This window comes from Canis lupus, chromosome 24 (assembly GCF_048164855.1).
Source record: "Canis lupus baileyi chromosome 24, mCanLup2.hap1, whole genome shotgun sequence".
Taxonomy (NCBI): domain Eukaryota; kingdom Metazoa; phylum Chordata; class Mammalia; order Carnivora; family Canidae; genus Canis; species Canis lupus.
Genome location: NC_132861.1, coordinates 38,602,146 through 38,629,463, shown reverse-complemented (window position 1 = coordinate 38,629,463; position 27,318 = coordinate 38,602,146). Strand labels below are relative to the sequence as shown.

General features: G+C 37.2%; 1 protein-coding gene across 1 annotated transcript; it reads left to right on the top strand.

Annotated features, from left to right (window-relative positions):
• Nucleotides 1–171: 171 nt before the first annotated feature.
• Nucleotides 172–25,566, top strand: ATP6V1B2 (ATPase H+ transporting V1 subunit B2). The gene is made up of 14 exons (XM_072796392.1): nt 172–358; nt 6,644–6,699; nt 12,009–12,107; nt 12,873–12,966; nt 13,099–13,176; nt 13,610–13,749; nt 14,124–14,225; nt 14,574–14,671; nt 15,788–15,911; nt 17,472–17,622; nt 19,554–19,636; nt 21,034–21,138; nt 22,003–22,132; nt 24,133–25,566. Exons 1-14 carry the CDS (start codon nt 223–225, stop codon nt 24,270–24,272), a joined length of 1,536 nt encoding a protein of 511 aa, XP_072652493.1. The 5' UTR covers nt 172–222; the 3' UTR covers nt 24,273–25,566.
• Nucleotides 25,567–27,318: the final 1,752 nt, after the last annotated feature.

The window sequence follows — 27,318 nt, the reverse complement described above, 5'->3', positions numbered from 1 at the left end:
AGTGCGCGGACTCAGCCCCGCCCACCCGGAGCCGGAGTCACGAGGCTGCAGGAGGGGAGCCGCGAGGGGGCGGGGCAATGGGCGGGGCAATGGGCGGGGCGGGGGCGGGGCAAGGCCGAGGCTCCGCAGCGCGCATGGGCGGAGCCGGGAGCCTAGGCCACCCCGGCTATATCTGCGCCTGCGCGGCGCGGCTGCGGGGCCAGTCGGGACGGAGGAGACAAGATGGCGCTGCGGGCGATGCGGGGGATCGTGAACGGGGCCGCACCCGAGCTGCCCGTGCCCACCAGTGGGCCGGTTGCGGGATCTCGGGAGCAAGCGCTGGCGGTTAGCCGGAACTACCTTTCCCAGCCTCGCCTCAGTGAGTATCAGAGAACGAGACGAATCCTGCCTTGCTCCTTACTTGGCTCAGCCTCTTGCTCCCCATTCACTTGCTTAGCGGGGGAGGGGGTCTGCTTCTCCCCCCCCCCGCCCACCCCGCCCCCTTAGTCTGTCTCTAGGAGGAGATCTGAGTGTACCTAGTGTTTTCGTAAACCTAGGAGGGTCGAGGGCAGGAGCCGCGGCGAGAACTTTTTCCCGGGGTTGGTGGGCTCCCGGCCCGTGCCCCGCCCTCCCCAACTTCCCTGCGCTGGAGCCTAGAGTTGGGCCCCGGCTCCTCGTCCCCGAGGGAAGGCCGCGGCTGGCCCCTTCAGTCTCGGTCTTCCCCTGACCTCATTTGGGCCTGTGGGGTCGAGGGAGCGCCCCTTCCCGTCTCCCTCCCCCGGTGTGGACCTCCAGGGATGGGCAGGAGCCCCTGCGGGGGGAGCCGGCGTCGTGCGATGGCTGATCGCTGACGGGGATGGAGGCCAGGCCCGCAGCCCGAGGGAGATGTTCCGTGGAGGGGCCGCTGCGCCCGAGCACACCTTGATAGAGAGAAGCTACAGCTGAAAAGTACCCCGCAGGTTATCTAGTCTAACCCTCTCATTTTACAACTGGGAAGCTTAAGGTTCTGGGAGGGACGGGGACTTGCCAGACTTTAAACACTTAATTATTGACAGAGCAGAAACTAAAAATCTGTTTTTTTTTTTTTGTTTTTTTTTTTTTAATCTAGACTCCACGCTGGGCGTTGAGCCCAACCCGGGGCTTCAGCCCACGACCCTGAGATCAAGGGTCACATGCTCGATGGACTGAGCCAGCAGGGGCCCCTAAAAATCCATTTAATTCTCACCTTTTTTTTTTTTTTTTTTTTTTTACCGTCGACTCTTCATTTACAGAGGAGTTCAACCTATCACAGTTAAATGCAAGGCTGTCTTGGGAAAGCCAAGCAGCTTTGCCGGTATTATTATATGCAAAACTTATCATATGCATGTTTAAATGTTGTGATTATTTAAAGAAAAAAAAACCTACCTTAATAAATAAATCCAGAAAAAAAATTACCTTAATAAATAAATCCAAAAAAACCCTACCTTAATAAATAAGCCTTTTAAGTGGGCTCCCCAGCCGTTCTGAAAGAAATGGATTTTTATTACTAAACCATAGGGTTCTCTTTGCAGCTTCCTTAAGGAATTGGGGATGAGCCCTGGAAATAGACTCTTTTCAAAACTTGGGAAAGCTGGTGTTTCCCCAGGTGGTGAGACTATGTTTGCTCTGGTTAGTTGCCAGAATGCCGGTTTGTGGGTGGCAAACTGGTTAAAAAGAATTTCAGATGAAGGGTTTCAGTCCCGGCGCGCTCTCCTGTCTGACTAATCCCATCCTGATCTGTCATTGGGTCATATGACAGCACTGCAGCTGAGGAAGAAGGGAAACACAGTTGATTCCATGGTTTGCTGAGATGTGATTTTTACACTGAGAATTATCTAAGAGAATGCCTCCTGGAGGCTTATATAAGCTGAAGTGAATGTTTCAGGAAAATGAACAGATGTTGCATTCTTACATAGATTTTGACAATAAATTTATAACTAACAATTCGTATTTGCTTTTATGAATTGCATTTGCATGCTTTGCCTTTCTTTGGGTTGAATAGATAGACGTTAGTGGTGCTTCTAGGAGATGATGATAAGGGTGCAGTAGCCACTTTATGTATAATTATTCATTCTGTGTCAATTCAGAGAGTATCAGCTGAAATAATACAATTGTTTATAAGTAGTACTCTATGATTGTTAACCCTTAAGAGAAGTGAGTTTGGTTTTTCAGCATTCTTTGCGTGTTTAGCCGGTGGCTAAAGAATTCCAGATGAGATTGCTCCTGACAGAGTTGTTGCAATACAATGTTTCATACTGAAAGTCAGGAATCCTTTTTGTATCCTCAGTGCCTAGTACAGCGCTTGACGCATAGAAGGTGTCTTGTAATTAATTGTTTTATCACTTGCCTTTAAACCCCTTGTTCTAATAATTTAGTCTATTCTTAATGTGGGATGGAATCAGAATAGGGAGTTGGGACACTTGGTTGAGTTGCCTTTCTGTATCCTGGTTATTCTAAAAAGCATAAATGATACCATACTTAGACTAACAGCTAACTACATTTGAATATCATTCTAATTTGTCACATTCTTGATTCTAGTTCCACAGTTTTCATTGTTTCTGAGTAAATATTGTTTAACCTCAATTTTTCTAAAGATTGATTATACCATCTTAGGTGGTACGTTATTGTAGTTATTTAATGTGAACTTTTGAATGAAGGAATGGGACTAATAATATTGGCAGTACCGCTGTACAAATTGGATCCTGTTTTAAAACAACTTCATGATTATAGTCTGTTAACAAGAAATGGAAAATGAGATCCACAGGCTTAAAATAATCTTGAGCACTTTAGTTGAATTTCTAAATTTACAAGGAAAGAAAACTTAATTGTGGTTTAAACTTTGAGCAAAATTCAGTAATATATAGAACTTTTAGACACTGAACAGTTTGAATTAGATAATCTTGAGACCTTAGATCAGAACTAACCTTAGGTTTTTTATTTCATGAAGCAGAGATAGCCTTAGTAAAAAGTCAAGTAAATCATAAGGCCTACTTTTTCTAGAACCTCTCCCTCATTGCCCACCTGTCAGGGTGTGGGTCTGTGCTGTTCTTGTGCAATAGAAGATGATTGCTTGGGGTTTTTGTTTTGCTAATAAGGTGGAGGCTAGAGCACTGGATCTCTTCTTGTGCAATGACTGCCTCATTTTCTCTTTGAAAATTTCACAATCATTAAGTGGGGTTTCTAGTGTTGAACAATCTCATATCCTGCAGGAGGAAGAGGATGTCATCTGATAAAACATGTGCTTCTTAAAACCTTTGTAGATTTTGGTTTTGAAATATTAGTCCATAAATATTTATTGCCTTCTTGATCAGAATCAAGATGTAACCAAAAAGATGTAACTTTTTGGTTGTAAAATGTGTTCACATGTAAAGTAAATACGTATCATTGTTGTCAGAAGTTCTGAATATTCCTTGCAGACCTAACTTCGTACTCATTTGGAAAGTTTCATAATGAAGAATGGTCATTATTTTGGTAAATAGAAATGTTTGTATAATATGTGAATGGGTTTTGACTTTTTAGAAGAGCAGCTTAATGTCTTTGGCTGCCTTACTTGAAACTGTCCTCTCTGCTTTGGGCTGTTAATGGTAATGGTGAGAAAGTCCTTATCAATATTGTCGAGAGTTAAAAAGTAATGTTTGATATCATTTTCTCGTATTTTTTTAAATAGTTTTATTATCATGAAAAAGAGCTATAGTTGCTATATAAACTGTCATCTAGTACCTGTTTGTAATACAAATGTTAGGAACTGTGTCATCTATATTTTTAATTATATTGTAAACTAAGTTCAGAAATATTATAAGGTCATAGATTAGCAACCTTAGAATTGGAGGGGGGCGGGGGGGAGAAGCCGAACAAACAACCAGTTTTAAGTCTGGTTCTCCTATTTAGTAACAGATTTCTCAGAGCCTTAGTGTAGAGTGGTGTATCAGCCTTGCCTACCTCTCAGCAGTTTGTGAAGCTGAAATGAGGTAATCTGTCTGAAGATATTCTGTGTTAAGTGTAAAGCACTCTTCAGATGTAAAGTTTGGTGATTATTTTTTATTTAGTTTGAATTATAACATTGGCTCAGTTTGTGTTTTGTCAGTTTAATTTAAATCAAGTGTGTTGCTTAAGCTCTGATTTGTATCTGAAGTAGTCTCCTTGCATTTTCCATGCTTTGCAGTGAGGGGAAGCTGCTGAAGTAAGCATCTCCATTAGGTTCTCCCTTTTCTGCTTAAAAACTTCCAGCGACTATATTACCATTAAAGAAACATTGTTTAGCAGTAGTGACAAAATGTAGACACAAGAGAAATACTGTCCAGTGCATTAGTTTTTTTTTTTTTTCATAGCTAAAGTTGCAGACTCATGAAATTAATCTTGAGTGGTATAGCTACGTAACTCTTGCAAATAATTACAAGAGTGTACCAGGCTACAAAAAACAACCAGTTCAGTTTTGGAATTTGAGCTGTAGTACAGAGTTAAAAGAACAAGTGACTTTGGAGCCAGACTATGTAAGTTTAGGTCCTTGGGCAAGTTACTTGATTTCTGGGAGTCATTTTTCTCTTCTAAAACTTGGAATATTAGTTAACTCATAGATCTGTTATGGAGATTAAGTGAGAATTCCTGACAAATACTTATTAAATATATATTAGTGGTGTAGGTATTAATCAGTTAATTTGGATGATTATTTATAGGCTTTTTAAGGGCTGTATACATTGTTGCAAATCAAACTGCTTTTGATTGAAGTAGAATCTTCTGTAATAGGAGTCAGGTTGATTCAGTGTTTCCAGCAAAGACAATGACTAGTTTCTTTCTCTTGGTCATGCTTTTGCTTGTGACTGGCAAAACTTCATAATTTAAATGAGCTTGAATTTAAACATGAGATTCTGAAGCATCTTTGTTGTAGAGGTTAAAGCTCAAAGGAGGTGCAAATCATGGTGGAAAAAGTAGAGAGAATTCTCAGAACCTGAAGGATTTTGTTGGTTAGATTTTATTCAAGACAATTGCCTCTAAATCTCAAAGGTAGATCCTCTCCCCAACCCCACCAGCCCACACCCTACTCTTATCCCTGACTGTTTAAGTGAAGGTTTTGAGATCTTGTTTCTATATTTTTAAAAACTAGGTTCTAAGAAAGTATGTTTCAAATGTAGCTCCCTTTGCATTTCTATATAGCAATTTTAGAAAGTCATTTAAAAACTGAATGCTTGAACACACTAAAAATGAGAACAACAAATAAATTTTTTTAGCGGTGGGAATTATTTTCAAGAGTATTAGATTATTTTCATGCAATGGGAAGGATTTTCATAAAAGTAAATGTAACAGCTTAGATTTTTCTATAATTTAAAGGGAACAAATGACTAATTCTTTTACAGTACCATACATTCGAGTACTTTTTAAATTTGTGACTTGCCTTTTATTATCTAGGTTAAAAAATAATTTGGGAGCCTCTGTTGAGATATTTACAATTACAGATATTCAAGCAAATATTTGGTATTAAGTTTAAATGTCCTATGAGTGTGAATAACAAGTGCGTGCCCCTATACTGCTTTCTTACTCCCCGCATTCGTACCAGGGCACTTGCTTCCTGGATGGAGAAATTGTTTTTAAGTTCGTAAGCTCCCTGAGTGGGCTATAGTAAATGGTTTCCTCATTCTCGGGAGTCTACATTTGTGCCAGAAATCTCTATCCCAAGACCTCATAAGAAATCAAACAAGTGAAAAATTCTCAATTAGTTGACAGATTTTCATCACCTATTCAAAGCCTTCTAGTAAGTTTTCTTTAGACATTTACTTTTTTTAGCGGTTCTGATTATGAAGTGTGGTTAATTCTGATGTTGTTAGATTGTCTCCTGACTGTTCTGTTTTATACCTGATCACCATTATATTTGACGTTTGTAGGTGTAGAATTGCAGGATAGCTACCTCCTTTCTAAAATGAAGGATTTGGGTAGTTCCTTATAGGCTAATAGATAAGTTATTGCTAGAGAGTAATTTGCAACGAAAATAGAAGCCTCTGAACTGACGGTAACACTTTTTTTTTTTTTTTTTAAAGGATCTTGTTTGACCTCTGGTGTTTCATTCTGTTGTCACTCCCCTCTCCTAAAGCTCTGTTCCCTGTGGTTTTTATGACCTCATTTAATGAAGGCTTTTTATCTCACAGATGACATTTTCTCAGATTTCCTTTGTGAGTTCTGTCACTTACGCTTTAGGTTTTTGAGGCTTTCCTTTCCCTTAGCTACTTTGCTAAGTGTCACCTCTAAAGCATCTCCTTTTCTCTTCTAGGTAAGAACTACTGCTAGGATTTTGCTCTGCTCCACAAACCCTCTATACCACTGTTAAGCAGACCTTAACTCTATCCCCCTTCTCCATATAAAACTGGGAACTCTTAAAATAACTCTGCCCCTCTGTGCCTCCTTTTTTTTGTATCCTGGGTCCTTAAGACTGACTGACGTATGGTAAGAATGCATAATGCTTTGGTTGGATGAGGGTAGACGGTGAAAAGGTGTACAGGTACAGGCATGCTTTATAAATTCAATAAAAAAATTTTGTATCTGTTTTCTCTGTTTTATAATAGGTGCGGTAGAGAGAGGAGCTTTTTGGTAATACTGCAGAGATAATTGGAGGTTGTTGTCCTGTTTGACTAAAGCTGATTCTTCTGTTTCTTTCCAGCATACAAGACAGTATCAGGAGTCAATGGTCCACTAGTGATCTTAGATCATGTTAAGGTAATACCACGATGATTATCATTTCACCATTTATCTAGTTAAAAACATGGCACTGGGATGCCTGGGTGGCGCAGCGGTTTGGCGTCTGCCTTTGGCCCAGGGCATGATCCTGGAGATCCGGGATCGAATCCCACGTCGGGCTCCCGGTGCATGGAGCCTGCTTCTCCCTCTGCCTGTGTCTCTGCCTCTCTCTCTGTGTGTGTGACTATCATAAATAAATAAAAATAAAAAAAAAAAACAAAAACAAAAAACAAAACATGGCACTAAGTCCTTTAAATTTTATGTTAATGATTTTTAACCCACTCTTGAGTCTGAATGTCAGTGCTAAATAGGAGATGAGTTTTAAAAGTCAGAAGACTGTATTCCAGTAGTGGATATGCAAATTTAAAAAAATTTGAGGGGGATGTCAGTTGTACTTCATAGATTTATTGAGGAAAAACAATAATAATCTGTGAGTGTGTTTTATAACTTTTAGGTTATTATATAACTATGTGGCATCTTATGGCTCTTGTCACAGACTGCCATGAGTTTTAATTATTTGTTAATAGTATTTGTCCTTTTTACTAAATTTTAAGGTCTTTGAATGAACAGTTACTTTTATCTTTGAGGGCGTGACACTGGTATTTAAATAACAAATAAACAAGAAGAAATTATCTCAACAGTAACTAAAAACCTAACGCAAAGAACAGTTTTTACTTAGTTTGTTGTAAGGATCTTTAGTTATATGTTGGCTTTTTAGCCTCACCTATACATAAGAATTATAAACACTATTGCTGTTATCATAGATTACAGACCATAATTGAATACCCTAGGAAAAGCCTCCTACCTGAGCTCTATGATCAAAATATCTTCAGGAAAAAATAGTTTATATAGTATGCTCTCTAGAACGGTAATTCTATACTGATTAGTGTTGGGGTGCGTTAGGGGGAAAGGCACACAATTATTAGTTTGTTGAGAAAAGTAATGATGGAAGTATGTTTGAGATGTGACTCCTCTGGAAGCAGAACATAAATTGAAAAACATTTCTAAAAAGAAAGGGCAAAGTGCATTGTCTCTTCAGTTTTATCACTTAAGATTATATTTCTGTGTATCACAAGGTACCTATACAGGGGCACCTGTGTGGCTCAGTGGTTGAGCATCTGCCTTTGACTCAGGTTGTGATCCTGGGGTCCCAGGATCGAGTCCCCCATCAGGCTCCCCATAGGGAACCCACCTTTCCCTCTGCCTATGTTTCTGCCTTCCTCTCTGTGCCTCTCATGAATAAATAAAATCTTTAAAACAAAACAAAACAAAAAACCCCCACGAGGTACCTATGCAAATTAACCTCAGGATTAAACAGAACAAATTTACCTCCTGACCACAGTCTCCAACTAGTCTACAATTTGATTCAGTCTTAATATAGTGCAATTTGTGCAAGATTTAGGCAGGTGTTCATTAATGTTTTGTGAAAGAGAAGATCCTACACTTTTAATTTTGAGGGAAAAATAGGAAGCTTTCTTTGTTTTTTTAATCCTTCTCCTTTTTTTCCTATAATCTTTATTAGATAACATTTTTGGTTCATATTTTAAAAACATGAAACTTTTTTGTTAGTATGTTATTGAAAACAAAAATATTCCCCACTTTCAACATCACTGTCACCATGACTGCCAAGATGCTAGTCCTGCTGATGGGCAAAGAAGGTGTCCACGGTGGTATGATCAACAAGAAATGTTACGAAATGGCTTCCCACCTGCGGCGTTCCCAGTACTGACCTTGTCCGTCCCCGCCCCCTACCACTCCCCACTACTTTTGCACCCCTCTCCTCCCCAGACACACACGTACACCATTTTTATTTTTGGGCCATTACCCCACACCCCTTATTGCTGCCAAAACCACATGGGCTGGGGGCTGGGGCTGGATGGACAGACACCTCCCCCTACCCAAACCCCTCCTGTGTGTGGTTGGAAAACTTTTTTGTTTTTTGGATTTTTTTTTTTTCTGAATAAAAAAGATTCTACTAAAAAAACAAAACAAAACAGAACAAAAACCTCACTGGGACGACCGCCCATCACTGGGCATCAGACGCCTGAATGGCAGGTACCCAGTCAGTGTTACTGATTAAAGGTTGACTTCAAACGACGTCTAAACCATATTTCGGAGACCTCAGCTCTGGCACTTTCCTGGATGTGAGGAAGTACAGCCCTGCTTCTTCACAGCACCGGGCAGAAATCTTAAAGATTTTATTTATTTGAGAGAGAGGAGAAAGAGCACGAGCAGGGGGATGGGCAGAGAGAGAAGGACAAGCAGACTCCCTGCTTAGTCTGACACAGGCTAAATTCCTGGATCCTGAGATCTGGATCTTAGCTGAAGTCAAACTGAGCCTCACACGTGCCCCCCAGATATTCATGTTTCAATTATGTTAAACACTTAGAATAGAAGATAATGGTGAACAATGGACTCTCCCCCAGTGGAACATCATGTAGTGGAGAAGCAAATATAATGCAGATAAACACGTCTAATAAGCAAGTGCTATGAAGTCTAAGTGTGGGATGCTGTGAGAGTAGTGAGAAGGACTTTAGAAAACATTTTGAGGAAATAATTTTAAGAGTGCTTAAAAAGTTTCAATGAATTTTTGCTTGGAGTACAGCTCCAGCTGAGGAAAACTCACGAATAAATTACAGATAGTTGTAGGAATGGCTTTATAACACCAGATTTAGAGTGGCTTTGTTTTTGACTTAAAAGATCAAGGAGTAGATAATCTTTCACAAATTATGTCAGAGTAGAAGACCGAGTCTGCTACTGAATTCATGTTATAAAGTTGGCGTATCTTTGCTTTCCAAAGCAAAGGGTGTACTAGAAAAGAAGGACAATTATCCTCACTTAGAGACACAGATTCCAAAATTCTTAATAAAAGTACAGCCATATATTGGAGTTAAGCAAAAATAACTATGGAAAAAAAAATCACTGGAATTATGACAAATAGAATTAGTAATACAAAAATGATTTGATGTTAGGAAATATATCAGTAACTTAGCTTAATACTCAGTTCATTAAGAGCTTGTAGTCTTCTTGATAAAAATAGTGTCTGATAAAGTTACTCATTTCTTTAAAAAAAAAAAAGATCTTTTGGAAATATGGAGTAGAATATACTTAACCTCTTACAAGATATCCAGCCATAACCTATAGCAAACAACATACTTAAGGAGAGACTCTGGTTAACGTTCTCCTTTAAATCAGCAATAAGATGAGGATGTCTGGTTGTCACCACCACTGTCCATCTTTGTATTTGGAACCAAATAAAGGTGTTAGGAGGGAAAAGGGCCAGCTGTCATCATATCTTGGTCTTAAAATTAATGAAAACCCAAGGCATTCAGTGGGCAAACTATTAGAAACAATGGTATAACACAGAGTTGCTGGACACAGTCAGTCTACAGAAATCAGGAGTGTTGTGTATACCGTAGCTCATTATTTATAGAAAACCATAAAACTTTGTTGAAAGGCATAAAGGAAGACTTAAAATAATTGGAGATTCCTTCATGAATGAAAAGACTGAGTGGTAAATATATTGATTCCACTAGGCAACAGAATCAGTTAGGGATAAAGTAATTAAGATTAAAGATGTGGTGCAGGTATAAGCAGTTGTATCACTGGAGCAAAATTAAGCACCCTGAAACCGGGTCTTGTCACTCTGGATATTTGACTTGGTAAATGGTAAAAGCAGCATTACAAGTCAATGGGGGGACATGTTGTGCTGCTTAGCAAATAGTATTGGGGTGATTGGCTTTCTATGTGAGAAAGAATGAAAATGAGAAAAATAAAATTGCATACCACAAACAAAGCCGATTGGATTAAAAGCCTAAACCTGAAGAACCTATTAGAAGACAAAACTGAAGACCATTTGTATGAATTTAGATTAGAAGGTTTTCCTAAACAAGGCACAAAAGGCACAAATCATAAAGGAAGACAAGTCATTTTATTACATAAAAGGTTTTGAAACTTTTGTATGATGAGATACCATAAACAAAATTAAAAGACAAGAAACGGTGGAAGCACATGTTTTACAAAAAGGATTAATATCCAGAATCTATAAAACTCCTACACATTAAAGAAAAAGCAGATCCACTTGAAAAGTGAATAAGAGATACCAGCCAGTCGTAGGTAATGAAGTTTGAATTGTCAATGAGCATGAAAAGCTGTTCAGTATTAGGAAAAATAGGAAAGTGCAAGTTGAATAGATGCTATTTTTTTTTTATTTTATCAAAGTGGCAGAAATTAAAGTTTAATAATACAAGATTGGCATCAATGTAAGGAAAAGATGATTTTCGTATACTGCTCAGGAAACTGTAAATACAGTTCCTTTGCGGAGTAATTTGAAAATTTAAAGAACGGGCATAGCCTTTATGTAGCCCACCACTTGGTAACCAGATACCTTAGGGAAAACATATGGCATGAGGAGCCACATGTTAGAATGCTCTCATAGCACATTTGTATAGTGTAAATTTGGAACAACCTTGAACTCCATTGGTAGAGAACAATTAAATAAAATGTGTCATTTGATTTCAACTACATTTGTTTTGTTTTAACATTAATTCTAAGATACCCATTTATTCACCTTAGCATCTCCACAATCAAAAGTTTCACAGTGGTGCACCATATTTTAATTGACAGGTATTTACCTTCATATCACTCAAAGTAGTGATGCACTTTTCAGCAGATTATGTTGAAAAAAATGAGGTAAATATTACCATACATAACAGAATCTATAAAATGCCAAGTGAAGAAAATGAAAAGTTGCAGGATGATATATTTAGTATGTTGCCATTTATGTAAATAGAACACTAAAATCTATTTTTGAAAACCTTTTAGTATTTTAAAATACTAAAAGTGGAAGAGGAATATATATTTGGCTAGGAGAATTTGAGGGGTGAGCATTTATCTTATGATAGCAATTATTGTATTTTTAATTGCAATTTTATTGCCTCCCCACAAAGTATACAGGTGAGTATACAAACGGCCCAGAAGCAAACATCAGTTCTGAGTAGTGGGAACATGGTTATTGTTAAGTTTTATGCCTTTTCTTTAGTCTCAGAGTTTAAAACATATACATGGGAGAAAAATTTAATTGCTCTATTTTTATGGAGCTTTCTCTGGACCTTATGCTGTGTTTACCATTTTATGTGCCAGTGTTTAAGTATTTTAAAGATGTTACCTGAGGATGTTATAGACTCTTAGTATATATCTGTGTGGTTTAGGGGGGGTGGGGGAGCATATAGAGTAATATGGGGAGTTTTAAAATATTGGTTATTGATCTTTTATATTTTCCTGTATAGTTTCCCAGATATGCTGAGATTGTCCACTTGACATTACCAGATGGCACAAAGAGAAGTGGGCAAGTTCTAGAAGTTAGTGGTTCCAAAGCAGTGGTTCAGGTAAGTATCACTTTCAAAACCTGGCCAGTTGAACAAAAATATAAGGAACACCTCTTGCCTTTTTTAGAGATTGTAACGTAAGTCTGTCTTTAGAGACTGATTACTGGCTGTGGGGAGAAAATATTTTTTCTCGTTGTCTTGCCTAATGTTGGCTACCTGTATCCATTCTAGCCCAACAGCTCCACTGCCACTGGCGAATAACCTTTTTTTTTTTTTTAAATGGATAAAACAAAGCAGATAATTACATGGAAGGAGAGAGATGAAAGGCAGAATTTATAGGTTATGGGATGAAAACAAAACAAGATCTGAGTCTGTTTCTTTAAGTTGTCTCTTATAATACCTAGTTTTTAATGTTACGAATTATAGGAAATGCCAGTTTTCTCAAATACGTATTCCCCTAAAAAGTGATCTAGAGCAAGGGTCAGCAAGATTTTTGTAAAAGGCTAGATAATAAATATTTTAGGCTTTGTGAGGCCACTTAAGGTCTCTGATGCATATTCTTCTTCCTTTTCCTTTTTTGTTTTTTTAAACCCTTTAAAAATGTGAAAACATTCTTAGCTTGATGGAGGTGGACTAGAGTCATGATCCTTGGTCTATAGATAGGTTGGCAATTTGGTTCATCACCATGGACATCTCTTTGTTCATTATATTGAAAATAGTATCCCCTTATGTATTTTTATATGGGCTGTTGAACAGACAAATAATAATTAAGTACTTACAGTCTAAATTCCTTTTGCCCTTCTGATTACTTGTCTTTCTCAATAGGTATTTGAGGGAACATCAGGTATAGATGCCAAGAAAACGTCCTGTGAGTTTACTGGGGATATTCTTCGAACACCAGTGTCTGAGGATATGCTTGGTAAATGGATGTTATTATGCATTCTGAGCAGAGATCTGTTTTCTTTTAAACATAATTCCATGGGATGTTTCTTAAAAATTACACCTATTTGAGTCATAGTCCATTCTGTCCTGTCTTGTTACTGTTTCACAGGTCGGGTCTTCAATGGATCAGGAAAACCCATCGATAGAGGTCCTGTTGTACTGGCTGAAGACTTCCTTGACATCATGGGTAGGATGATAAATGGGTTTCTGTTTTTTGAAGAAAATAGCTTCTGTTTTATATCTTTGTCAAATAGTGATTTTTGTGATATTTTAAATAGATGACCAATATGGTCCATATTAATTGCTCTAATGTTTAATAAATTTGTTTTCTAGAAATCATCTTAAAATTTTATATAAAATATTTTAAGATATTATAAAGTATTGTGTATCTGAAATGTAGATAGTTTTCAAATGTAAATGGCTTCTAAATTAGGATTTTTCTCTTATTTGCATACTTTTATTTAATTTTAGGAATTTATTCTGCTACCATGTGTTTTGTGAGTCTACAAAAGACTATTGGAAAATTTCTTAAACAGTTTCAGATTTTAAAAAATAACTGATTTTCTAAGAGAAGAAAGAAAATCTTAATGTCTTAATTTTCTCTTTTGGAAATGCATTAGGCCAGCCAATCAATCCTCAGTGTCGAATCTACCCAGAGGAGATGATTCAGACTGGCATTTCAGCCATAGATGGCATGAACAGTATTGCTCGGGGGCAGAAAATTCCAATCTTCTCTGCTGCTGGCTTACCACACAATGAGGTGAGAGCTAGGTAGGCTCTGTTTGGTGTGAAATTTAACAAGGGAGAATTTCTAAATGCTTCATTTATTAGTAAGAAGCCAAATAAGAGGTTTTCAGCAATACTCACTTGTACCTAATACCCATTTCAATAATACTCAATGTTACTGTTTATATAATCAAATTAAATTGAATCTTTATCCATGCCTGATATCTATATTCTTGCTTACTCTTACAAATCTTTACAAAAATACAAAATAGCTTTTTTTGGGTAAAGTCCTTTAGAACATTATTTCATATATGTAATTGCAATTCCAAAAAGTTTGGGATAAAAGTTATTTTGATGTAGAAATGTTATTTTAGAGCTCAACTCAGTTCTTTTGTACTTTCTCATCAGATTGCAGCTCAGATCTGTCGCCAGGCTGGTTTGGTAAAGAAATCCAAAGATGTGGTGGACTACAGTGAGGAAAATTTTGCAATTGTATTTGCTGCTATGGGTGTAAGTATTTTTTTGTTTTAGTGTAACAAATAAGATTGTTTATTTTATTAGAACAGTGTAGAAAACAAAACACACATACTTGGATTTATCTCTAGGCAGAGGAGTTACAACTTGGCATTTTGGGTAAACTCAGGATTAAAATTTAACATTGACTATAAAATTTAAGAATAATTTTCTTTATGCCCAAAGCAGGCTGTTTACTCTGTTGGCTTTTGTTTTTGAAATTTTGAAATTTTGGAGGTACTTGAAATTTCAAAAGAAGGAATAGTGTAGATCCATAGATGAGCCTTCCTCAGAAATACTGAGAATTTTTCTTCTCCCAGCACTGATGAACTCATTGCTATTTAGGTAAACATGGAAACTGCCCGGTTCTTCAAATCTGACTTTGAAGAAAATGGCTCAATGGACAATGTCTGCCTCTTTTTGAACTTGGCTAATGACCCAACGTAAGTAAATAGAGCTATTTCTTTCTGTTCACTCAGGCTTCAGATAAAAAATGGTACTTAAGGCAAGGAAAGTAAAATGTTACAGTGAAAGCAACATGGGGCTAGGAGTGGGAGAGCTGTGTTTAATTAAATACAGCTCTATTTCTTGCTGGTTACTTGGCTTTTGATGAATCATGTAGGCTCTGAAGTTCAGTTTTCTCTTTCAGAAAGTATGACGAATAATACTTGTCTCATATAGTTATTGTACTTCTTAAATGAGAGAATACTTGTAAGTTATCTAGTACCCAGACCATATTCAATAAATGATTCTTTTCCTTCTCTCTAGTTCTTGGCTGAGAACTAGCCACTCTTGTTTTTCCCCCCCTCCCTGTTTCTCTCTCAGTTTTGAGAGGGATGTAATTTTTTTTTTAAAAAGATTTTATTTATTCATGAGAGACATGCAGAGAGAGAGAGAGAGAGAGAGAGGCAGAGACACAGGCAGAGGGAGAAGCAGGCTCCATGCAGGGAGCCCGATGTGAGACTAGATCCCGGGTCTCCAGGATCACTCCCTGGGCCAAAGGGCAGGCGCTAAACCGCTGAGCCACCCAGGGATCCTGAGAGGGATATAATTTGAATAATTATGGACCCATTTCTAAAATATTCTAACTTTGTAGCATTAAGTAATTCTTATGAAAATATATAATATATGATTGCTTACTTCTAAAGTAATAATTGCTTTCTTATTTATTAAAATAAATTTATTTACTAAAAACTTAAACATATTTAAGTTTCCCAGAATTTATTTAAAACTTTGAAGAGAGGGCAGCCCAGGTGACTCAGCGGTTTAGCGCCGCCTTCAGCCCAGGGTGTGATCCTGGAGACCCGGGATTGAGTCCCACATTGGGCTCCCTGCATGGAGTCTGCTTCTCCCTCTGCTTGTGTCTCTGCCTCTCTCTCTCTCTCTCTCTCTCTCTCTCTGTGTCTCTAATGAATAAATAAATAAAATCTTATAAATAAATAAAATAAAGTAAAATAAAATAAGATAAACTTTGAAGGGAGACTGTAATTTCCAGAATCATGTTATTTTGTCTTTGGCCTTTTTATTGGAATAACAAAGGACTTAATGTTCCATTTCAGTATTGAGCGAATTATCACTCCTCGCTTGGCTCTAACTACAGCTGAATTTCTGGCCTATCAATGTGAGAAACATGTATTGGTTATCCTAACAGATATGAGTTCTTATGCAGAAGCACTTCGAGAGGTAACTTTTTTCTCAAAATGGATTACTTTTCAGAGTTATCGTGTCTCTTTAGTTATCGTGTCTCTTTAGTTTTCATTTTTCTTTAATCATGTTTTTTTTAAATTCACTCATATATTAGTAGAATACCTTAATTAATTGAGAAGGAAAACTGTCAACTTAGTTGAAATGATTATGAGATTTAAATCATTAGCCTATAAAAAAAAATAAATAAATAAATCATTAGCCTAGTCATACTGTCACATCTCTATGCATTTAAGAATTTATTCTAAAAGGGAATGAATGATGCAAGCTATTTGTTCAGTTACTCTCCCAGGATGTTCTTTGTCCAGATTGTCAATTTTTAACCCTCTTCAGAATTTCATTTTTAATAATGTTAGTATTTGAATAAATGAAGAGCATACTCTAACAGCACCCTGTTTAGAACTTTTTTCCTTTAGAAAACTTGGTGTTTATTTAGGTGTTAAGATTCTAGCAGTTACACCCAGAAGTTTGGAGTGTTCATTATAATACAAGTTATTGAAATTTTGGTTAAGTTACTCTTTTAAACATGTGAAAAGGGGAAAAAAGACTTTGAAGAGACCTGCTACATAAATATGTAGCTTCTTAAAAGTCCCTGAGATCTATCACCATATCTTACTCTGTTGCAGTCCTTTTCCTGTAAAGGACTTTTTTTCCATCCATCACAGACCAGTAATTTTCTAAAGTACGATTAAAATGAGTTAGTAGAAAAGGGCATGTTTTAAAGAAGATATACAACTTATAAGCCTGGATTTTTTTTTTTTTAACTAATTTCAACAGACAAAATTATTCTTAGATTGCCATTAGAGTTTTTCAAATGCTTACCCTACTTTCTGTGTTATCTCATTGCACATTAATAAAAGCTGGCCTGCAGACCACACTTTGAGTAGCACCTAAAAGTTGGGCTTAATGCTTTTAGGGTTTGGCTGTAATGTAATGTTCATGTCTCCAGGAGAAAGACTGTTCATAACTATTATGTTGTGCAATGAATGGACTTCCTGGCTCTGTAATTTTGGGAAATTATTTAACTGACCCTTGGTTCCAACTGTAAATTGGGGTTAACAACATTTCCTTCCTCATTTTGGAAGGATTGTGAGGATTAAATTAAATATGTAAACTGCATCAAACGATTCCTGGTATATATTTCCTTCCCTTTTGACCTTTTTATTATTAGCTTACATTAATATGGCAAGATCCATGGCATGAAATAGATCTTTGAACTAAGAATGTTCTTCTAGTTCTAAAATAACTTCCTTTGATTTATAAAATTGCAAGCAGATTTTTTTCTAGCAAGTTATTGAAGATTTTCATTATGGTGATATGACTGTAGCAAAAAACTTTTGGTCCCCAGTTGTCAACGTTTTTGTTGCAGAATAATCTGAACTTGTATTGGTAAATTTTTAAATTTTCTTCTAGAGACAGTATTTAAAATTAAAAGATGATGCTTCCAACTTTGTGATTGAGCATGTTCAGGCAAACGTGTTCTAAGCTTTTCTTTTCATATTCTAGTATGTGACTTTCTCCTTCTTGTGTTACTGTCAGGTTTCAGCAGCCAGGGAAGAGGTTCCTGGTCGACGAGGTTTCCCAGGTTACATGTATACAGATTTATCTACAATATATGAACGCGCTGGTCGAGTAGAAGGTAGAAATGGTTCCATTACTCAAATCCCTATTCTCACCATGCCAAATGATGGTAAGTTTTTGGTCTTTGGATTAGAGCAGACCTAATCATTGTAAAGACTTGATTCTAAGAATATCTATGTTTTTGAGTTGAAATTTTTAAATTTCTTTCCAAGTGTTTACTTAAATTCCAGCTGGTTAATTAACATCCAGTGCGATATTAGTTTCAGGTATAGAATTTAGTGATTCATCACTAACATACAATACCTGGTGCTCATCCCTAGTGCCCTTCTTAATCCCCATCACCTATTTTACCCATCCCCCTACCCACCACCCCTCCAGTAACCCTCAGTTTCTTCTCTGTAGTTAAGAGTCTGTTTCTTCGTTTGCATTTTCCCCCTATGTTCATTTGTTTTGGAGTTGAAATTCTTTGGAGGGCTTATCCTTTGAGAATTTCTTAACTAGTGATTTGTTTCTAAATGAAAATTTTCATTTGTAAACTGCCCATAATAATCTTCCTTTTATGGATGCCTGGGTGGTTCAGTGGGTAAGTGTCTGCCTTCGGCTCAGGGCACGATCCTGGAGTCCCGGGATTGAGTCCCACATGGCGCTTCCTGCATGGGGCCTGCTTCTCCCTCTGCCTATGTCTCTGCCTCTCTTTCTTTGTGTGTCTCATGAATAAATAAATAAAATCTTAAAAAATAATAATAATCTTCCTTTTATGGAAGAAGAAAAACAATTTTCTTTGTAATTAGAATTTTCAGTTTTCATTTATTAGGTTACTGTTGAATGTCTGCTATTTGTGGGACACTGATCTAGATATGAGGAAATTTTTTTTTTTAATTCAGTCTCTTATTTAACATAAGTTAATCTAGTTGGATATTTTTATGTACATGCACCAATAAATTAAGGTAGCTTAAGTATCAGATGAAGAGCACAAATAGTAAATGCCACCAAGACTTTAGGGACAGAGTGATCACCAGAGGCTGATTGAAAATGACTCTGTTTTATTTTGTATGTGAAAGCACACGGTGCAGTGCCTATTTGAGTGTATGCTTGGAGATGAAACCAGTCAGTATTCCTCTTCTATTCTCCTTTTTTGTCCTTATCTCAACGTTTAGAAAGCACTTTTACAAGGCATTTTCAGAAACAATAATAACTCATTATAATTGAACACTGTTTACATTGCAAGTATTAACCTCATTTGATCCTCGTAGCAACTTTCAGGTAAATGCTGTACTCTGAGGCACATGGAGGTTAAAGTAATCTATTGAGGTTAAGAAGTGATAGCTTTAGAACCCAGGCAGTCTGATTTGGTAATTCACACTACACTGTCTCTGACACGAACATTATTTGTTCCAAGAAAGTACCTAAGAAATTACTTTATGTAATTTAACCAACTTAGGAACATCTTGCTTTATAGAACTTTTTTAGTGCTGACCGCATAGTGGAATTTTGTTCATCTAACATTCCTATATTTTCCATATTGAAATGGTGTGTATCCATCTGAAATAGCTTATGAACTAAGAATGTTTTTTCAATATATATTAAATTGGCAATCCTCTGCTAGGGAACTTTGTGTTTAAAATGGAGTTCTATTTATATTTTGGGGAGAAATAACTAGGAGAAATGGTACTTTTTCTGAAAGCTGAATTACCTTATGTGCTAATACGTATCTAACTGTGCTGCAACTCTGTAAGTAATACCATCCAATATGATAACCGCTAGCTACATTTGGCTGTTTAAATTCTAAAGTTCACTAAAATTAGAGGAAATTTGAAATAAAGTTTTTTGCTTACGTTAACCACATTTCAAGTGCTCAGTAGCCACATTTGTCTGGTGGCTTAACATATTAGCACAGATACAGCACTTTTCTTTTATCACAGAAAATTATTTTAAAGAGCACCATTTTATGCAATGCTGTAGGTAATGCACACTCACTTCCTGTGGATTTGTTTGTATGCTGTGGACACTGTGACTAATGTCAGATGTCTTCTCTGGTAGATATCACTCACCCCATCCCTGACCTGACTGGATATATTACCGAGGGGCAGATCTACGTGGACAGGCAACTACACAACAGACAGGTGTGTGACATTTCAGCAGTACTATGAAGCTTAAACATTGGCTCTCCAGTCATCCTTAGGGATTAGTGACTTTGACTTCACTCCTAGGAATTATTTTTTTAGAAAATAATAACTCATTTCTCATGTAATTGCCATCTCTATATACCAAAATCCTGTTGTGATTAAGAGTAGCAGTATTAAGAATTAAGTTTCCACTTTTCTGTACTGTGCCTTAAAATGGAGTTAGTGGTCTCAAAGAACTTTTATGGGTCTTCTCTTCCATAGTAATATCTACCAACCTTATTAATATAAAAAAATACATTTTTATTTTTTTTACTGATATATAATTAACATTATATTAGCTTTAGCTGTACAAAGTAATGACTTGATATTGATATATATTGCAAAATGATCACTGTAAGTCCAGTTAACATCCATCAGTACACATAATTACAAAGTGCATTTTCCTTACAATGAGAACTTTAGGGCAGCCCCGGTGGCTCAGCGGTTTGGCGCCGCCTGCAGCCTGGGGTGTGATCCTGCAGACCCAGGATCGAGTTCCACGTCGGGCTCCCTGCGTGGAGCTTGCTTCTCCCTCTGCCTGTGTCTCTGCCTCTCTCTCTCTCTCTTTCTGTGTCTATGAATAAATAAATAAAGTCTTAAAAAAAAAAAAAAAGAACTTTACCTAGCACTCTCAGATACATAATACAGTATTATGCATACTTATAGTCCCTATGCTCTGGATTACATCTTTATGACATTTCATTTTGTAATTGGAAATTTGTACATTTTGACCCCCTTCACCCATTTTGCCCAGCCCTTGTCTCAGGCAGCTACTTGTCTGCTCTCTCTATCCATAAGGTCACGGGTTTTTTTAGGTTCCACATATAAGTGAGATCATAATACTATTTATCTTTTTCTGTCTGACTAATATCATTTAGCATAATCCCCTCAAGGCCTATCCGTGTCGTTAAATGACAAGATTTCTTTTTTTTTAATGACTGAATAATCAAAAAAAGATTGATGGTTCTGTAACAGATGCCGACTTCTATTAGCTTTTAGGTGGAATTACTGCTAATCTTTTTATTTGGTATGTCATCATATGAGTTAGAGCTCAGAAGGCTGTTTAGATTTGATGCTATAGGCAAATGTTAAAAATCTAGTGAAAATCTACTGAAAAAAATATCATCTTATATTGCTTTTTGTAGACTTCATTTTTTGAGTTTGATTCTTAAAGAAATACTATGCCATAAAGTCTCACTTCATTTTCTTACTAGCAAAAGATATTAGAACCCCTCTAGGAAACATCAGTTTTTTTATAATTTAAGGGATAATAATGAGTTTCAAAATGTTTCTTTACTACTGGTAATTCTTGAGTTTGTTCTTAAATGTATTTTTTCCCGTATGTTCTATGCAAGATTTACCCACCTATTAATGTGCTGCCCTCGTTATCACGGTTAATGAAATCTGCTATTGGAGAAGGTATGACCAGAAAGGATCATGCCGATGTATCTAACCAGCTGGTAGGTATATCCTTTTAAGGATGGTGCTTAAAGAAAAGAATACCTTTCGTAGTCCATTCTTTCTGCTGTCTTATATCTCTTATCTTTCTCCCATATCACTGTACTTATTCCCCATCCAAGTAGAATTTTAGTATAGGTTACATGTAGAATATATAATCATTCATTAGAATCAAGCAAGCAGTCCTTTTTTTAATAAGGATAGATGCTGATAAGCAAGATTAAAATATGCTTGAAACCCACATCTAATGCTGTACAAGTAATTTGTAAAATAAAAAATAAAAAAAACAAACAAAAACAAGCCATAAGGCCATTTTAACCATAATAATTAGAATAGTCCTGAAAATCTTCTCTAATTTTGTACTTTAGAAATGAAGCAGTGACTAGAACACTAAGGGATACATACAGCTTTATATATTCTATGAAATCCTTGGTTTCTCTGATTGTATGAGAGTGTACACCAAGCATAAATAAAAAAGGATACTTTTGAAATGGTAAACTTTACTCGTACCATGGATATTTTTCTTGACCTTCAAGTAGATTTCTCTGTGGTATGAGTTCTGACTTTCAAGTGCTCTATAAAATGGAAGCTGATTGACATATTGAGGAAGTATATTTTTTAGAGAGTGTTAGTAATGCCCATGGACTACATGCCTGAAGATTCCTTTCTCAATGAGACTACTTAATAATAAAATCTTTCTGATACTTTCATATGAACTTTATGTGAATTGTGTTTGTAAATGTGAAATTCCGTTTGTGGTCTCTTGTGAAGAAGATAGCTACAGATACTCTTAATATATAGCCCGGATTATTGCTAACATTTATAAAATCTTATCTGCATTCATATAAATATTTTTTTCTCTTTAGTATGCTTGTTATGCTATTGGTAAGGATGTACAAGCCATGAAAGCCGTAGTTGGAGAAGAAGCCCTTACCTCAGATGATCTTCTTTACTTGGAATTTTTGCAGAAGTTTGAGCGGAACTTCATTGCTCAGGGTAAGATGACTATTTTCTTACAAACACAAACAAGATCATGTATAGTTTTGAAGACTTCTTTCCCACATTTGCATTGGTTTCTACATGATTTTCTTTCTGATTAGAGAAGAGCGTTCTTCAACTCATGTCTTTTTGCACTTAGCTCTCTGGCGCCCTCCTCTCTGCCTCCAACTTCATAGTCTGTTTAGCTTCCAACTGAATTTTTCCCTTCCTTATACTTGGCTGCCTTCTCTTCCACCTCCGTTGCTGGTTTTCTTTCCTCCTTACCTCTCTGCAATGACCTCCTCTTGCTTTGGGAATTTGGGGCTTTTCAGATCAGCTTATTTTCATCTCCTTTTCTGATTTTGTATCTTCCTGCTCCTTCATTGTTTGTGTTCTCAAAGGCCTAACTCCCTGTTCTTTCTGTGCTTTCTCCTCCTCCTCTCCAGCATTGAGTTTTTCTCTATGCTGGTGACTGAATTGCTGTGTGTGATACCCTCTTTCTGAAGTTCTAATCCCACATGGCCAACTAGGATACCTTTGTTCATGCTGCCATCTCTTCAGGCTCAGAGTGGTCAGAACCCAAAGTTTTTTGTTTTTGTTTTTTAAGCTGGCCACCTGGCTAGTGATTCCCTTTTCATTTTGTCTACCTCCTGCATGAACATTATCCTACCTAGCCCAAGCTCAATAATTGGGCATTATTCATAACTTTTTTTTTTTTTTTAATTTTTATTTATTTGTGATAGTCACAGAGAGAGAGAGAGAGAGAGAGGCAGAGACATAGGCAGAGGGAGAAGCAGGCTCCATGCCGGGAGCCTGACGTGGGATTCGATCCCGGGTCTCCAGGATCGCGCCCTGGGCCAAAGGCAGGCGCCAAACTGCCGCCACCCAGGGATCCCTATTCATAACTTTATTCCTTTAATTCCCAGTGACCAAATATTTACTGATTTCTGCTTTTCTTATTTAAAATATCCTGTTCTGGTTTCACTTCCATTACTGAACCTTAGTCCAGTGTTTCTCAAATTTTAATATGCTTTTGAATCAACTGGGGAGATTGTTAAGTTGCAGATTCTGATTCAGTAGATCTGGATAGGGCCAGAGATCCTGTTTCTAGACAAGTTTCTCATGTGATGCGGAAAGCTGCTGATCTCTGACCACACTTTGAGTCTTAAGACCTACTCCAAACCCTTGTCCCATCATCCTGTTGTTAGTGCCAGCCTTTTCATCGTTTTTCCTGATTGAATTTATTATTAATTCTATTGCTAGTCCCTCTAGTGAAAAGACTGTAATGATTTTCATTACATAGCACATGTATAGTTTTCAAGCTATTTTGACTGGTCTCTCCCTTCCCACTAGTTCTGACCTTACTGGTACTCAACTAGTACCAGTAGTTGTGTTAACTTTGGAATAATGCATCACACTACACTCTTATATTTATTTGATGCATGTTTTATTAACACCAAACCCCACAAAATATGTATAATTTTTTAATGGAAAACTATAATACCTTAAAAAGATAAAAATTGAAATTCTTCTGGTAGAGAAAAAACCCAGAATTTCAGGCACTGATTCCTTGGTTAAGAAATTAAATTTATTTGCAGAATAATGATGACTCTGCTATTAAGAGTAGCTAGTAACAACTTTGAAAACAGCTGACCTATTCAAAGTGTTCAGGTGGCAGTCATCCTCTGTTCCTGGAAAACTGCCTTTTTCAATCCATAGACAAAACGCTGGGTCTAGTTTTCATTACTCCAGGTATTTAGAATCCTACCCAGGTGTCCACAGAGTTGTCCCATACACACTAGATGGCCTGCTGCCTCTAGCTTGCAGGCCTCGCCCTTTACTCTGATTTCTAATGGTACTTAACTCTTTGAACCCTTGCCTACGCATTTGGTTGCATCCAGTGTTAGGAGACCTAACTGCTTTTTATGCCTATAGTAGTCATACAGTGGAATAAATAATAACACTGATAAGTTGCAAGTAGTTTGCCTTTATTCATTCAATTTCAATTTTTTTCTAAGGTCCTTATGAAAACCGCACTGTCTATGAGACTTTGGACATTGGCTGGCAACTACTCCGAATCTTCCCCAAAGAAATGCTGAAGAGGATCCCTCAGAGCACGCTGAGTGAATTTTACCCTCGAGACTCTGCAAAGCATTAGCTGCTACTTCATCGCTGGCTCGATACACTTGTGAAATACTGGTTCTGTTTTCTTTATTCCTTTTGCACTCCCCATCCCCCCATCTTTGTGTTGGAGTTTACCTTGTTACCCTGTAATTAAAAACAAAGAATAGGTAACATATTGTGCCAGTGTTGCAATGTTTTAAACTTCTAACAGACTTTAAAATATCCCCTGTTCAGAAAACCTGGATCATCAGTGCTTTTTTAAAAGTAGCTGCAGGGATGGAGGTACAATTTTCCTATGGATGTGTGTGTTTGTACATAGTGTTGTAGTTAGTTGCCTAATAATGTCTTCATTATATGGTCTCCTCGACCTTACCTCTCAGCCCCCTCAAGAGTTATCATTGTCTGAAGTTATAATGCTTTGATCTCCAAGTTAGAGCTAGGATCAGGTCTGAAAGAAGCCTCCTCTCTGTAGAGCCAAGACCTCTTCCCTGAGCATTTGAGTTTTGGATTGTTGCTGTGCCCATAGGTCTGTGCTGCTGCTCTAAGCAGATGGTTTTTACTGTCCACCTGCTCTTTCCTATTTAATGACTAGATTAGAAAAGGAGTTTCCTTTTTCTCTTTAGTCCTTATGAGTTGGGACTCCTGTGTCTTACTGTTCTCCCTCCTTCTGAGTAACACAGAATCCTGCAGCTATTGCACAGCTGGCATTGATCTGATAGTAGTGAGATGCCTTGTCTTAATGATCCGTACTGTGTTTCCCTGCAGAGGAATCATAATTAAAATAACTAATAGAACTTGCTTTGAAAGAGTTGGGGTACAATAAAAGAAGAAAGAAAAACCCATATGCATTCTACATTCTGACATGTTAAGAGTGGTTTAAGTTTCTAAAGTGTTTACCAGATGCTGAGGGCAAGGTGGGGAGGAGAAAGCTCTTCTGTGAATGGATATTTTAAACTCTGTTAGCAGTCTTTGGAAGATCCCCTATTTGGTCCTGTTTTCTGACCCATCTCTACCTTTTCAGGGTAATCTTTGTGGCACAAGTGATAGCATTTAAAAGCTTTAGCCTTTTAATTCTCGCTCCTTGCTGTGAGCCCTGAGCTGTCTTCTATGCACTTCGGCTATGTCTACTGTTTGGTCTCTTTGTGTTCCTTGTTACTTGGTGCAATAGCAACTTCTTTGTGCATTCCATCTTTCCAGTTGTGTAAAGTTCTTCACTTTTTTCTCTGAGGGTGTAGGGGGTGGGGGGAGTCAGCATGATTATATTTTAATGTAGAAAATGTGACATCTGGATATAAAATGAAAATAAATGTTAAATTAAATGGAAGTTACCTAAAGTGACTCTGTATCTTCTAATCAGAAAAGCAGTATCAACAAATGGATATATAATATATAATAATGTACCTCTTTGATTTACAGTTTTGAACATCATGACCAGAGTTGTGAACTGCCCCCCTATGTTATAGGGACACGGCCCAATTTTTATATCCTGTCTTAGGCTGCCCTTTCTACCCTTTCACACGCTTTCCACAGTAATAGATCTTCCAGCTTAGTGTATTTTTTTTTAAAGATTTATTTATTTATGATAGACATAGAGAGAGAGAGAGAGAGAGAGAGGCAGAGACACAGGAGGAGGGAGAAGCAGGCTCCATGCCGGGAGCCTGACGTGGGACTCGATCCCGGGACTCCAGGATCGCGCCCTGGGCCAAAGGCAGTCGCTAAACCGCTGAGCCACCCAGGGATCCCCAGTGTGGTGTATTTTGATCCAAGCTTGAGAGTTATTACTGCAGGTGTTGTATAGCATTCTTTGTTTCAAATCTATCTGCAATAAATGATAGAGGATGATAAACAGTAAATGAAATACATATTAAAGCAAGCCAAAACTTGCTTCAAATAAAATCTTAAATAGATGTCCAGAATATTAAGAAAACATGCTGGTTAAGGACCAGGGTGTGGCATCATGGAGGCCTTTCATTTTTCTCCCCTCTTCAATTCAAGGCAACTTTTAGAAGATACAGAGGAAGAGGCTCAATCAGGCAAGAACTAGGTAGACCTGTGTTCTAATTCTGGTTCTGTCGGTAACTGTAGGACCTTGTTTAGTCTTCTGACACATTTGAGTCTGTTTGCTTGTGTTTCTTTGAGGGTTATTATAAGGACCATAGATACTGTGTATAAATGACTAGACACTGCTCGAACCATAATTGGCACTCATAGTAGGCTACTTTTATTAACAAACTTTTATTAAGGCAGATTTGACTTAATATTCTTACATAATATAACTTAGGAATAGTTGACTTGGTAGCACTCTTGTTAGTTATTTTTTAGTGGAAACATTTTCTTTTTTTTCTTTTTTAAGATTTTATTTATTTATTCATGAGAGACAGAGAGAGAGAGGCAGAGGGAGAAGCAGGCTCCCTGTGGGGAGTCTGATGTGGGACTCAATCCCGGGACTCCAGGATCACGACCTGAGCCAAAGGCAGACGCTTAACCGCTGAGCCACCCATGCATCCCATGTGGAAACATTTTCTTGATGTACCTTCTTATACCAGTGATAAGACCAAATGAAAGGACCAGTTAAAATGAGGCTTTAACATGGATTCTCACTGTGATTATGTCATTTAATAAAGGAAATATTTCAGTCAGCTTAAAATACCTGGAAAGAGAAAAAGTATCTTCAAATGTCAGGCTAACTAGATGACTCATTAAACATTTATTGCTTGCAGTTGACTGTCACTGCAGTTTGTGAGATTTCACGTAAGTGAAAAAATGTTTTCAGACTAACGTAATAAATACCTCACCTCACTGAGCTCTGTTTTATTTTCAGATGTCTGAGGTCAACAAAACATTGTGTGCTTTTAAATTTTTCTCTTTTTTTTTCTTTTAAAATTTTCTGATTGTTAACACAAGTAAGGGAAATTTCTGGGTTAGCTTAATCTAATATTAAAAACAACAGAAAATAGTTTTCTAGACTAAAATGTACCATTTGTAGACTACAAGAAAAACTTGGCAAAGCAGGTCTTGAGGGAAAATGATATTTGGGGAAAACTTAAGTACAAAGAAATGGGTTTTAAAAATAAAAATTT